This window comes from Gopherus evgoodei, chromosome 10, assembly GCF_007399415.2.
Source record: "Gopherus evgoodei ecotype Sinaloan lineage chromosome 10, rGopEvg1_v1.p, whole genome shotgun sequence".
Lineage (NCBI taxonomy): Eukaryota > Metazoa > Chordata > Testudines > Testudinidae > Gopherus > Gopherus evgoodei.
The window spans coordinates 27,365,126-27,378,220 of record NC_044331.1 but is presented as its reverse complement, the minus strand read 5'-3'; the positions used below and the strand labels follow the sequence as shown (position 1 = coordinate 27,378,220).

The following is a 13,095-nucleotide window of genomic DNA, read 5'->3' as shown; positions in this document are numbered from 1 at the left end:
ATTAAACTGGCAGTAGGATGGACTAGATCACTTACTGTGATTAAAGTCAATGGAAAGCTTCACATGAACATCCAAAGGAATGTTTGGACCCCTATGTATGTGTACCATGAAATAAACTACAGATAGCTTTTGATAGCTATATTTAAATATAAATATAACTGTCAAGATGGATATTACGAACCCTGATGCATTTGAAAATATAGGCATAATTTGGGCAAATTCTGTGCATAAGCCTTCATGTAGCTCTCCTACTGAAGCTACGCCTTACTTTTCACCCCTATTGCCCCTGCTTCTCCAAACTTGTAGCCTTAGTTGTGCTCATTTGTGTGGTTTAAAATGGGCATTAGTAATACCCAGCATGCACCAGGATGTGACTATCCAACTCATTTTACTTGTTATTCAAACTGGATCCAAATTAATAGATACTTTGTGAGAGTTTGAAATTTCATTAGAGTGAAACATCCATAAATACAAGATACTTTTTTTTATGGTATCTGCTTCCTTCTGAGGTGCAGTGGGATCAGTAGTTAATAATGTGTGTGGGAGAAAAGCTGAGGTATAAGTGGTGGGGAGACCTTATTCTGCTCTTCTATTTTAGTAAAGAGGTAAGAAAATGTAGCTGAGTTTTCTTAGCTTTCATTTTTAGCTGACAACCCACTCCCTTTCCACTTTCTTTTGAAAGCATACTAATCTATGGTCTACAATGAGATTGCTTACAATGGGCTATGGCCCATCCATGACTGCAATTAGCAAATATCTCCAGTGGTTGGAGATGGGACATTAGATGGGGAGGGCTCTGAGTTACTACAGAGAATACTTTCCCAGGTAGCTGGCTGGTGGGTCTCACTCACATGCTCAGAGTCTAACTGATCACCATATTTGGAGTAGGGAAGGAATTTTCTCCAAAATCAGATTAGCGGGGACCCTAGGAGTTTTCACCTTCTTCTGCAGCATGAGGCATGAGTCACTTGCTGGTTTGAACTAGAGTAAATGCTGGAACCTTTATAACCTGAAATCTTTAAATCACAATTTGAGGACATCAGTAACTCAGCCAGAAGCTATGGGTCTGTGACAGAAGTAGGTGGGTTAGGTTCTGTGGCTTGCAATGTGTAGGTCAGACTAGATGATCCATGACAGTCCCTTGTGGCCTTAAAGTCTATGAGTCAGTGTATTTTCACTAAAGAAATGGCACTGTAACATTGGGTAAAAGCTCTTCTGTAAGGACTAAAGAAAATATTGCCACCAAATTCTGTGTGTCCTGCTTTCACTTAAAATTGACACAAGAAATAGTGCAGAGCACACCATAGATTCATATATTCAGCAAATTTCCTGCTCCCTAATCCCTTCTTCCCTAGTCAGTGAATGCCTACTCCTCACTTATGAGCCCAGCAGGAATACAGAACTTAAGTCGTTGAATAAGAGGCATTCCCAACTAGGGAGAACAAATATTCTGTTTATTCCAGTCTTTAAAAATGCAAACAACCAAAGACTGCAGGAAAGCAGCTGTAAAACTGAGTTTGATAGTGAAGTGGTCTGAGTTCCCGAGGCCACATTTTCAATAAGCCTCCCTAAATACAAACCACAATGGCCTGCACAATTACTGGTATTCATATCCTTGTGCAAATGAGGGATTTTCCAGACACAAATGGGTGAAATCTCAATTTCTGAGGGTGCAATTTGGCCTTTTTAAGCTAGCAAGGTTTTTCTCCCTGAATCTGATTCACCCCGTGTTACTCTGGTAGACTCATGGCTGTCAGTAGAGTTACATCAGTGTAAAGTTAGTTATGCTAGCCTAAAGCTGGAGTTATCCAGGGATGACTGTTTTCATAGTTACAGTCAACTTGTCAAAGGAAATCAGACATGACAATAAAACCCCAAATGATTACATTTCTTCCCCCACCCCGTCTGTTAAATGTGATAATGAATTAGACACCCTACCGTCCTCTGATGTTTATTTTTGACAAGGTTTTTCTTCTTTAAAACAACTACAGACTAGGGAGAGACAGGGAGGAAGGCACTGGATATAGGGGTGGCTAAGAAGGAAGAGTGTTAGTTAGAGTCACATTTGTTCTGGTCTCAGTGTTAGGGCTCCACCCTGCCCTTTGCTCCCTATTACAAAAACCTATTGATGTCAAGGACAGCAGAATCAGGCCCTGACTAGAAACTGTTAGATTAATAAAGCTATTTCAGACCAAAGTGTAGCTGTAGCTACAGTATATGCCATATCACAGGTTATAGAACCAATTCTGCTCTAGTTACATCCAGGCTATCACACAATGTGTTTCCAAGGCTGAATCTGTCATCTCTGTTTCCCATTTTTATATGTGCCACTATAAGAGCCATATGGTTACATAATAAACCTGCCATATTACCATATATGTGAAAACTAAATACCCATGACATGGTTTTACTCCTGTGAGAGATCTGGTTAAATACCCTTATGAAAGGTGTTCCAATACCAAAGCAGAGATCCCTGAATATAATTATGATTTTCTAATTGGAAAATTAAAAAAAAATAAAAATCTTTGGGCCAGATCCTCAGCTGCTGTGAACTGGTGGCTCTGTTAACGTCAGTGAGCTAGGCCAATTTACACCAGCTGAGGATATATTTTTTTAAAAATAACATGCTCTTTTCTTTAAACCTGTTTTAATACAACTTGAAAAAGAGACAAATTCAGTTTGTTTTTCTGCATTTATCTTAATGATTTGGTAGAAAAAAATAGGAGAGGTGTCAGATTAACAGCCTGGCTGAAGTCCCTTACCTACCAAATGGCTACAGTATGGACTGCAACAATGCAAGCTTCACACATTGTCCTGCCATATGCCTCCACCCTGACCTGGAGGTACCAACTCTAAGGGTTCTGCATTTCCTTCTTACTCCATGTGCAATTCTTATTCTTGCTGGTGAACATGCACTCCTGCAATATGTCCCATTTGAAACCAAGGGGATGACTTGTGTAGGTGTTCGCTAGCATGAGTAAATGGGCACTCAGTTTGGCTCTCAATTACCACACCCATTTGATCTCCAGTTTCTTTGCTTACTCCTTACAAAGTTGATTGATAATGAATGAGGTGGTGAACTTCGTGATACAGACGCTTGTCAGCTGAGACCTAGAGGGTGACCTACTTCAGCTCTCAAAGGACATCAGGCAGTGACAACTTCCATTTACTACTAATCTGGACTGGATTTGAATCAGTGGCCTAGATGTGGAATGCATATCCTGTTGCCATTCCCTCACGCCGGTCACAATCACAGGAACTTTACAAAGTATCTTTCACACATGAATTATGTTAGAAGTCATGAAATTGGTTAACAGGGATGATCCTTTTGGATCTCACAGCTATCCCTGGAGAGTCTCACCAAACCTAGATCTGTGCGTTTTCTGCTGAGTAATGGGTTAATAATGAATACAAAGATGTCTAATAATGGCTGCAGTACAACATACCAGAACCCTGTCTACCAGGGCTAATTCACCAGGGCTAATTTTGCTGATTTAAGGAGATCCCAGTGGGAAGCTTGTCCTTCAGGAGGGATGGCCAGAGCTAGTGAACAGCCAATTCGCCCTCCCATGGGGATTCAGCGTAAGCTGTCTCAAGTGACAACAGCTCACACTCCTGAAGAAGTTGCAGAAAGGTTCAGGTGCTGCAGAGATTAAAGTCAAGACCTTTGTGCCTGGCATAGATGGATCTTCTTTCAGTCACTTCGGTGTAGGTGTCAGATATACAGACCTCACTTTGGCAGTCTCCTGCCTGCTGACAGCTACTAGGAGAGCACTGGGGAGAGTGAGTGAGAATTATCACATTTTCACACCATCTTAAAGTACCAGTGTTTTCATTACTGTGAGGTTTATAAGTGTATATTAAAACTTAAAAGTTTCATTGTTGCCTGTGTAGTTTCTGAGCACAAGGGATTCGGGCTTTTTAACTATCATTGTTCAGTTAAAATGACTAACTTCATCAAACTTAGTTATTCCACCATTGCAAAAACTTGTTTTATGGTGTGCACCAGGAAGCCTAGCGATGCACCTTTGGCATTTCCAACTTCACCTTCACCCTCTGGGTAATTTGAAATCAGCAGTGATGGCTGAAGGAAATGTTATTAAACATCCCCAATAATTTTACCAGAATTGTGAGGTCCGTGGATGACCAACATTTAAAGTAGGTGTCAAAAATGGGCACTTATTCTGGAGTCTGGCAGAAGCCATGCAAACATGAGAGGGATCACTGTGAAGAAGACTCTGAGTGAGGGAAGAACGGGCCTTTTATGTCCAATCGAATTAGCCATGATGTGGATGACTTCGCAACCATGTTTGGGTTCATTGCAGCGTTACCTCATGGGCCACGAAGTAGTGCAATAATGATGACACAGGGATGGCCAAAACACAAATGGTGCTACTGCCCTGTTACTGTTATATTGTCGGAGGCTTTCTGCCTAGGATCAATTTATCTTGGTGTTAGCAAGCATAGGCTGGTATTTTCACCTCACACTTCTAAGATTCTTTTAAAAATATGCTCTAAATAGAGCATTGTGAAAGTTTTGAAATATAACCCAGTCTGTATAGTTCCTCCTGTTCTTTTCCTTCTGTCTAGGCCAAGCAGACCAAATTGATTATCAACCATCTTTCTTCTTCCTTCTCTGTGTTACACTCTGTTTCTCTCTCTCTCTTATCAATTAATCTCTCTCTCTCTCTCTCTCTCTCTGTGACTCTTTTCCTCTTTTGTCTCCCTCTGCTGCACATAACCTGCTGATAACTATTTTATAGCTAATATTCAGTTTCTGGTCTCTTGAAAACTTTGAAGCCAAATCCCAGCTGATTAATGTACAGTAGTGCTTCATGGGTATGTTTCCCCTACACAAAATGAAACAGACTTACAGAAACAAGTAAACTAAAAAATTTTGTTTCTAATCAAAGCTAAGCTGAAGCCTGTGTTTAAAACCAGGAAACTTTCTGGATTAGCCCATTTATTGTTACCAGATGTATGGGACCAAAGTCTGCTGCAGGTTCCCAAAATCATTCCGTGCTCTAATTTTTGCCTTTTCCCCCGAGATTGAGCCTAGGTACACTTCTCACCAGTCTTACCCATATTTAGCTGAAGTGATTCTGGTGCATAATCAGATGCCTATATTTGTAAATACATGTGTGTTCCTATAGACACAGACCCACTCAGAGACCTACAGCTCTAACCAGGGCAACGTGAGAGGTTGGCAGAGAGGAAAGATCAGACCCCCAGATCAGGGAGCTTTCAGATTTCTGTTTAGTTCTTGAAGTGACTCAGCTCACCCCCTTCACTGTAGTGATTTAGCTCAGGAGCCTGCCCCCACCACTAAATGAAACCTCCAGGCTGGGCACAGGTCTCATTTTAAAGCCTGGTACCTACCACATTTGGGTTTTGCCATCTTGGTTTTCAAGGCTGTAAAAATAATTGTCGGTGATTCAGAGAGACAAGGTGGGTGAGGTAATCTCTTTTATTGGACCAACTTCTGTTGGGTGAGAGAGACACAAGCTCTCAAACCACACAGAGCTCTTCCTCAGTGATTCAGAGGATTAATTTTTTCTTCTCTTCTTCCAGCCTGGAGGCAAGTAAGTGGCTTCCTTTGAGGCCACTGCCAAAACCTCTGTGGGTATGTCTACACTGCACTTAAAAACCCGCAGGTGCCAGTGCCAGCTGATTTGAGCTCTGGCTAAGGGGCTGTTTATCTGGAATGTAGACATTCGGGTTTGGGCTGGAGCAAGGTGGGAGGGTCCCAGATCTCATGCTGCAGCGAACAGCCCCTTAGCCCAAGCCCACAAGCCTGAGTCCACTGGCCCAGGCCAGCCACAGCTGCCTAGTTGCAGTGTAGACATACCCTTTGTGCACAGATTGTCCTCCTCTCTCCCAAGGAACCAAGCATGTCATCTTTGCATGTGGTGCAAACAATTGGGTTGCTTCAGATTTCCCACGCTAGCTCGCGAAAGATATTTCAGTGACTACTTTATTTCTTTTACTGCCATCAAAGGCTGATCCTTAAAGCTCTCCCCTCGCCCTTTTTTTTTTTTTTTGTTCTGCCAAGTCAAACTGCTCTTGAGACTAACCATTCTCATCTGTTTCAGATGGAGATTATTTTACATTTACAAGACATGAACCCATCGGAGTGTGTGGACAGATCATCCCTGTGAGTATCTCTGCTAGTGCCTTGTATTTATTTTCATTTGAACCAGCTCTCTTTAAAAGACACATAAAACATGGACCTCAGCTATGTGTGTTTTCCATTACGAAAAGAAGCTGAGCTCATATTGTTGACATATCTTTAACAGTCTCTCTGCAAATGCTTATTTGAACACGCTAATAGGGTTTTAGCTCTGGTATTAGGAGTTAAGTTCTCAAGTCATAGAATTCTCATGATTAAAACAAGCAAAGCAAAACACAGTGTTAATATGCTGTCATTGGTTATGGATGTTCGCACAACTTATGGAAAATTGATGCTTTGCTGTGGCAGTCATTTTTTATTTAGTTAGTTTTTACTGCAATTTAACAGACTCCTCCAAGTTCCTGGGACAATGTTATGTATTTTAATTCTGTTCTTTCCTGGTGTTTCTTTTTATAAAGCTTTTAGAAAAGAAGAAACTCCAGAAGACACATCGTTACAGTTAACATTGTGCAGATTATTAAAAACATGAAGGGTTTATTGTATTTGTTGCAAGGGAGAAGGACACTTATTATTTCATTCAATTCAATACTCTTTCCCCCCCTCCCCCCGTATGCACCCTCGGCAAACTCCTGTGATACATTGCATGGGAACTTCATTGAATAAGCATTCTTTTCAAAAGTACTGGTTAATGGTTTCTGGGAGAAATTTCAATGGGAGGCTCATGTACAGCTATTAAAATATGGTGCGGAAGCTTTTCCTTTACAAAGCATTGGGGAACTAATCAAGAATTTTTTGTTGATGTTGGTTTTTGTTTTATTCATGTCTACCACAAGCCCCTGAGCAGCCAGGGTGTGTTTGTAATGTGCAGCAATTCCAATAAAAAGGAGAAAACCCCAAAAGATGATTTTTAACAGTGTCAAGGCCTTTTTTCTCTTACTATTTACTATTCTATTTCTTTGTAAGAGGTGGCTCTTGTGGTTGGTACTCTATATGAACGCCTTGGGAAAGAGCAGGGCCGGCTCTAGGGTTTTTGCCTCCCCAAGCAGCAAAAAAAAAAAGCAGTGATCTGCAGCTCTACTGCCACCGCTTCAGTCTTCGGCAGCAATTTGGCGGCTGGTTCTTCCCTCCGAGACTTAGGGACTGAGGGACACGCCACCCTGGTGACTGAGGGACACACCACCAAATTGCTGCCGAAGACCAGGACATGCCGCCCCTCACCATTGGCCGCCCCAAGCAGCTGCTTGTTGGTCTGGTGCCTGGAGCCGGCCCTGGGAAGGAGCTCATAGTCTAAGCCCCTATCCTGCAAACGCCTACACATATTCTTAACTTGTAGTCACATGAGCTGCTCTGTGGAATGAGTGACTTCAATGGCAATAGACTTGTGCAAAGTTAAGCATGTGCCTAGGTGTTTGCAGGATCGGAACCTTAAAGCCCATTCCTAAGGCACTGGGCCCTTCCTGGGAGCTGCTCAGTGCCCTTAACTGACAAGTTCTGCTGAAGTCACTGGAAGCTGCGGGTACTGAACACTTGGCTGGAGGTGCCCAAGATCCTGAAGAATGCAGGATTGATTTACTTTATTTAGATTTGCACAAAAGTATAAAAGGGAACCTTATCCAAGGCACCTGCAATGTATTACAAAAATAAAACTGAACAGCCAGCACTACACAAAACTTCCCTCCCTGCTCCAGATCTAACCCCCATCAAAACCTACTCTCCACTGTAGCCTTGAATGCTGCAGTATACCCTGAATGTTAACAAACCCAGGCCATTTGGGGCCAGAGTGCGAACTTCTCCCTGACCTGAGATCCCCTCATGGAGAGCACTCTATTGCTGAGCTCCTCTCTTTTAAATGAAGGGGGATCCAGCTCAGGTGCTGCTGCTGATCACAGCTGTGGCATCACGACACAAGGAGAGAGGAGATCCAGTAGGTAGAAAGGTCCTAGGCCAGAATCCAGCTGTAAATTAGGCCCTAACAGCACAGTCCAAACCCATTTCCACATAATCCATTACATATGATTTATGCAGATATGTAGGTTGAAGCTTTATTTATTTTGATTTTTAGTGTCTTACCTAGCAAAACCTTCCTGGAGAAGGATGAGGAAAGACCTTGCAAGGTTCCTAAGTAGGGATGCCTATTTTCACCCTGCCGCATTTTGCACTATAAAACTCTTCAGAGCTTTACTGCAAGAGGCAACAGAAGTGCAGGCTGTCAGCATACTGTTGGCCCAATGTCTCCACTCCCAGGCTTATATACTGGTGATGGAATTAAAACATCACTCTGTCTCCAAAGTTTATAAACAACTGAGGGGGGAAAAAATTGGGTGTTCAGTGAAGGAAAGACATTTGTGTATTTTTTCAAGCTTGCCAGGGGCTAGCGAGAGGTCTGTGAGAGTGGCAGCTGATGTGCATCATGCAGTAACACCTTCTAGCTAGTGGTTGACTCTTCATGACTGATATTTCTATTTTCTTCCAAGTGAGATTATTATAGTTACAGCTATGAGTTCAGTGCTGCAAACACAGACGTGAATAACTTTACCCACATGAAATCAACGGGACTGCTCATGTGAGTAAAGTAACTTACATGGATAAGTGTTTGCAGGATCAGGCCCAAATGCAGAAGGTCCGATACCTTTGATTATTGCTACCAGATGAAATCCTGGCCATTTTGTGCAGCAAATAAATATAATGGGCCAAATGTTCTGCTGCGGTAAATTGGAATCCTTCAGTTGAAGTCAATGGAGTTGCACAAATTTACACCAGCAGATAATCTGGCTGCACCAATTTATCGTCTCTATTTTTCTTGTGTGTTTCATACCAATTGTTCAACAAGAACTTGCAATGAAACCAACACAGATAGCTGACTGTCTTTTTGTCTCTGCTATTTCCATGGCAATGATCTGTAAACACGTTACAACTTCCTCGGTAAATAAATAGACAATACAGACTCCTGTTCTTTTTGTGGATACAGATTAACACGGCTGCTACTCTGAAACTTGAGTGCTGATACTGTAGAGATATTGGGAGAGATGTGGGGGGAATTATTTCTTATAATCCCATCAGTTAATTATGTATGGGTTTGCCTAGAAATGTTATGGATTTCTTAAAAAGCATTCAAGGATTCAAAATCTATCTAGCTATATATAATATAAAAATCTCTGGCACTGATGCAAAATAGTTCTTTCTGAACACCACAGAGCCAGGAGGTATTTGTCCTGGGGGGCGACGGTGGAAAGAGGTGCCAATCACAAAATAGTCAATGAAATTAAAAGCTCTGATTAAAAAAATTGACGTATAACCCAAAATTCTTTTTGAGAAGATAGGGGGCGGAGGTTATAATTCTTTGAGTAGAGGAGAAAGAAGAACTGAAAGGTCACTGTTGCCTCTTTCTTAATGGTGGTAATTAAAAAAACCCTTGCTTTGTGCTGGGAAAGATTTATGTTGAGGATAAGCCTGAGAAATCTGTGAGGTAGCAGCTTGACATCTTGAAAACAAAGCACCACTGCAATATTTTTCCATCTATCAACTTTTATTTTTTCCTACAGTGGAACTTCCCCCTGCTGATGTTTGCATGGAAGATTGCCCCAGCTCTGTGCTGTGGCAATACAGTAGTTATTAAACCAGCAGAGCAAACACCACTCAGTGCACTTTATATGGGAGCCCTCATCAAGGAGGTAAGAATAATTGACAGGAATAATGTCTCTGGCTCTCCTTACAGCTGAGGAACTACCACAGCATGTCTAGTTCAATATGCCTGGTCAATTTTCACAAACCACGTTTCCTCTAATTCTGTTTTGCTAGGCTGGCTTTCCACCAGGAGTAATCAATATTTTGCCAGGATTTGGTCCAACTGCAGGCGCAGCGATAGTTTCTCACATTGGCATAGATAAAATTGCTTTTACTGGATCTACTGAGGTAAGTGTATTCTAAAATATGTTACTGTAAGATATCAATCCAGAAAATATTTGGGAACGACAGCCAAGCTGATGACTGAAGTTCCTCTGGGTCATCCAGCAGAAAGAATATACCCACACAAGAGTGGTCTGTCCTTCCCAGCTAAATCTACATATTATCACACTACCAAAGCAGAGGTGTCAGTTTCCCCTTAACACCTGCTCTACCAAATACCATGGCACAAGAAGAATATGTGGAAAAATATTGCTAGGATTTCCTATGGGCTTGTGAGGATATGAATTAGGACACATGGGTAGATAGATTGTGTAGTATAAGCCACAGGGTGCACAAGTCCCTCTTTGGTGTCCATAATCTGCATGACCTAGAAGCTACTGAAGAGGTTAATTCTGAAGAGAACAGTTTTAATCTATATAAAAGAGACTGAACCAATCAGAACAGTGACTTTGCCTAACTCTCAAATATGTGCAAAGACCACTGTTATCATTCAGGAGTTGGGGATAGTAGAGGTACTGCAGGCTGATGCCACTAGAAAAGGGTCCTTGTCTCTCAGTCTGAGGAAAGGAAAAAAGGAAACTAGAAGGAGAGGAATCTCAATGGGAGTTTAAGGATTGGTAATATTTAGAGAGTGCTAAGAACAGGCTCTGTTCCATTGAGACTTTGACAGACCATTGTATGGGCAGATCCTACGATTCCAGGGGTCTGTTCCCTCCTTGATATGTGTACGTGACTTCCACTAGGCTCAATGGGTATTTTGTGTGCATCAAGGGTAGACTACACTCCGTAGTGAGATAGATTTGCTCTTGGTGTGAGATTATAACCTGATCCAGCAGCCCTTATATGCAGGCATGGTAACTCTCACTGAAGTCACTGGGAAACTTGTGCGTGCAATGACTGCAGGATCAGGCTAACGTATTACTTTTAATACTTTTTGGTGCTATACAATCTATAATAAATCTTAGGTACCACAGTGTATGGGCCTACATTGTCAGTATAATGTATATGCAATTGTGTGCCTAGTTTGCACACACAATTACCTTGCAGAAAATTACCATGTGTAATTGTGTGTGGATTTTTATTAAAATTTAGGTTATAATATACAAAAAGTAACAAAGTCAATTGCAACAAACATCAGATTCCAGATTACTTTTGAGAAATTGCAACAATTTCATAACAACTCCTGTTCTGTAAGCAATTTACCTTAGCACCATAGAATATTGGAAATTTTAATATGAGGTCTGTCTCTCCCCCTTCTTCTCCTCCCCCCCCATAAATTAAGTTGAAACAATTGTTTTCACAAAGGTATGTGGTCTGTGTTTAAGATAAATATTCTATTATACAGGATGTTGCGCTGTTTGGAGGAGAAATAATACAGATGGGTTAGGTTTCAAAGTTGTCTTTTGTAGCCAAAATAAATTTTTATTGTAGTTCAAGACAGCTTTAGTTTTAATAGGCGTTTAAAACTCAAAAGCTGTGGGTTTTATACTAACTCAGTGCCTACCTTTAAAAGCCTTACTAATAGGAAGTGAAAAGCATTACTGAGATGAAAAAGCAATTCTCTAAGAACCTAAAGCAAGAACAGATGGAACATTTTAATGCAGAGTTAGTGTAAACTGTTCCATATTGTTTCTGATTTCCTGTAACACTGAATTCTTGTAACAGCAAGTCAACATTGTAACATTTTAGACATGGTCCTGTAATATCAATGGTTATACAGAGCATCAGACTTCTCAGAAACTGTTTTCACATTTTTTAACGAAATAAACATGGAAATGTTTTGTGTGTCTACTCTTATCTACAGCAGGTCAGTTGTATATTCCAGTGATGTGGTTTCCTACAGCTATCAGATACACTCAGAGCCAGAATATTCCATTCCCACAGCTCTTCCAGGTGTTAGCACAGGCAGTTAATATTTTAGCTCTAACAAGTTAATGATAAAACCTATTAGAAGAAAAGCAAAGTTATTCAAGTTTAAGTGCCTGAAGCATGGGTTTTTCTCAGCTCTCCACCACTAGAACCTCTTGCTTATACAGTAAACAATTCATATTTTCCTGTACAAGCTAATTAAGCTCTCCAACTGCCTGCAAAAAAAGTGTGTTTGCAGAATCTGAATTAATTGGGTTTTATTGTGTCTTTTTCAGCAGTGTTCCTTTAAGGAGGGTTGGGGGAAGAGGTCATTCTTGGTACAATTTCGTAAATAATAAAAACTCAACAAACAAAAGAAATAAGACTAAAAGAGTCCAAGTGGATGACCATGACTCCATGCTGGAGTCCATTGTGAGGGCTCAAGTCTAGGTCTGTACAATGATGACAATTTTTTCCTCATATTTTGACTTCAATCTCTAACTCATTTAGGCCCCACTTCAGGGAAGCACTGAAGCACGTACTTTATATCCATGTCTGTTCAAGACAATGCATCAGAACATGCTTTAACTTTAAGCATATGCTTAAGTTCTGTCTTGAATAGGGATGCTTTCCTCAATTAGCGCTATAAACGACATCTCTCATTTTCCTCTCCTAAACTGAGATAGCCAATATGATCCCAGTTGACTGGAGTGATAAAAGGCTTCTGTTCTCTCAGTAAACAATGTAACTCATGATAATAGCAATGGAATGCACATTGAATCCAGAGAACTATCCTCCCCCCACTCCTCGAGAACTTGGCAGAGCCAAACTTCTGGTTTGAGCCAAACTCATTTTACAGTCCACCACTCATTCCCTTCTGCAGCACAGCATGAAGGGGAGTAAAATAGGGTTGCCAACCCTTCAGGATTGTCCTGGAGCCTCCAAGAATGAAAGATTAGTATTTAAATAAAGATTATGTCTTGTGTTGAAACCTCCAGGAATACATACAACCAAAACTGGCAACCCTAGCTCAGTAAATCACTCAGTTAATCACATAGTAAAGGAGTCAGGGGTATACATATGGGTCAGGTGGCCACATGCTATGTCTTCTGTCACTGTAAAGCCGCCAGCATGCCATATTACACAAGCTCTGCTCTGTGAAAGTTGGGGTGCGTGGTTTGATGTGCCAGCTGCAGACAGAGTTAGAAAGA

The 13,095-nt window shown here is 41.2% G+C and overlaps 1 protein-coding gene across 4 annotated transcripts in view; it reads left to right on the top strand.

Moving 5' to 3' along the window:
- The window catches only part of ALDH1A2 (aldehyde dehydrogenase 1 family member A2), a 92,556-nt gene that overhangs the window by 56,201 nt on the left and 23,260 nt on the right, over nt 1-13,095 (top strand). For all 4 annotated transcript variants that reach the window (XM_030578230.1, XM_030578232.1, XM_030578228.1 and 1 more), the window contains 3 exons: nt 6,093-6,154; nt 9,673-9,801; nt 9,929-10,042. In XM_030578230.1, coding sequence (XP_030434090.1) covers nt 6,093-6,154; nt 9,673-9,801; nt 9,929-10,042 — 305 coding nt within the window. The remainder of the gene's footprint in view (nt 1-6,092; nt 6,155-9,672; nt 9,802-9,928; nt 10,043-13,095) is intronic.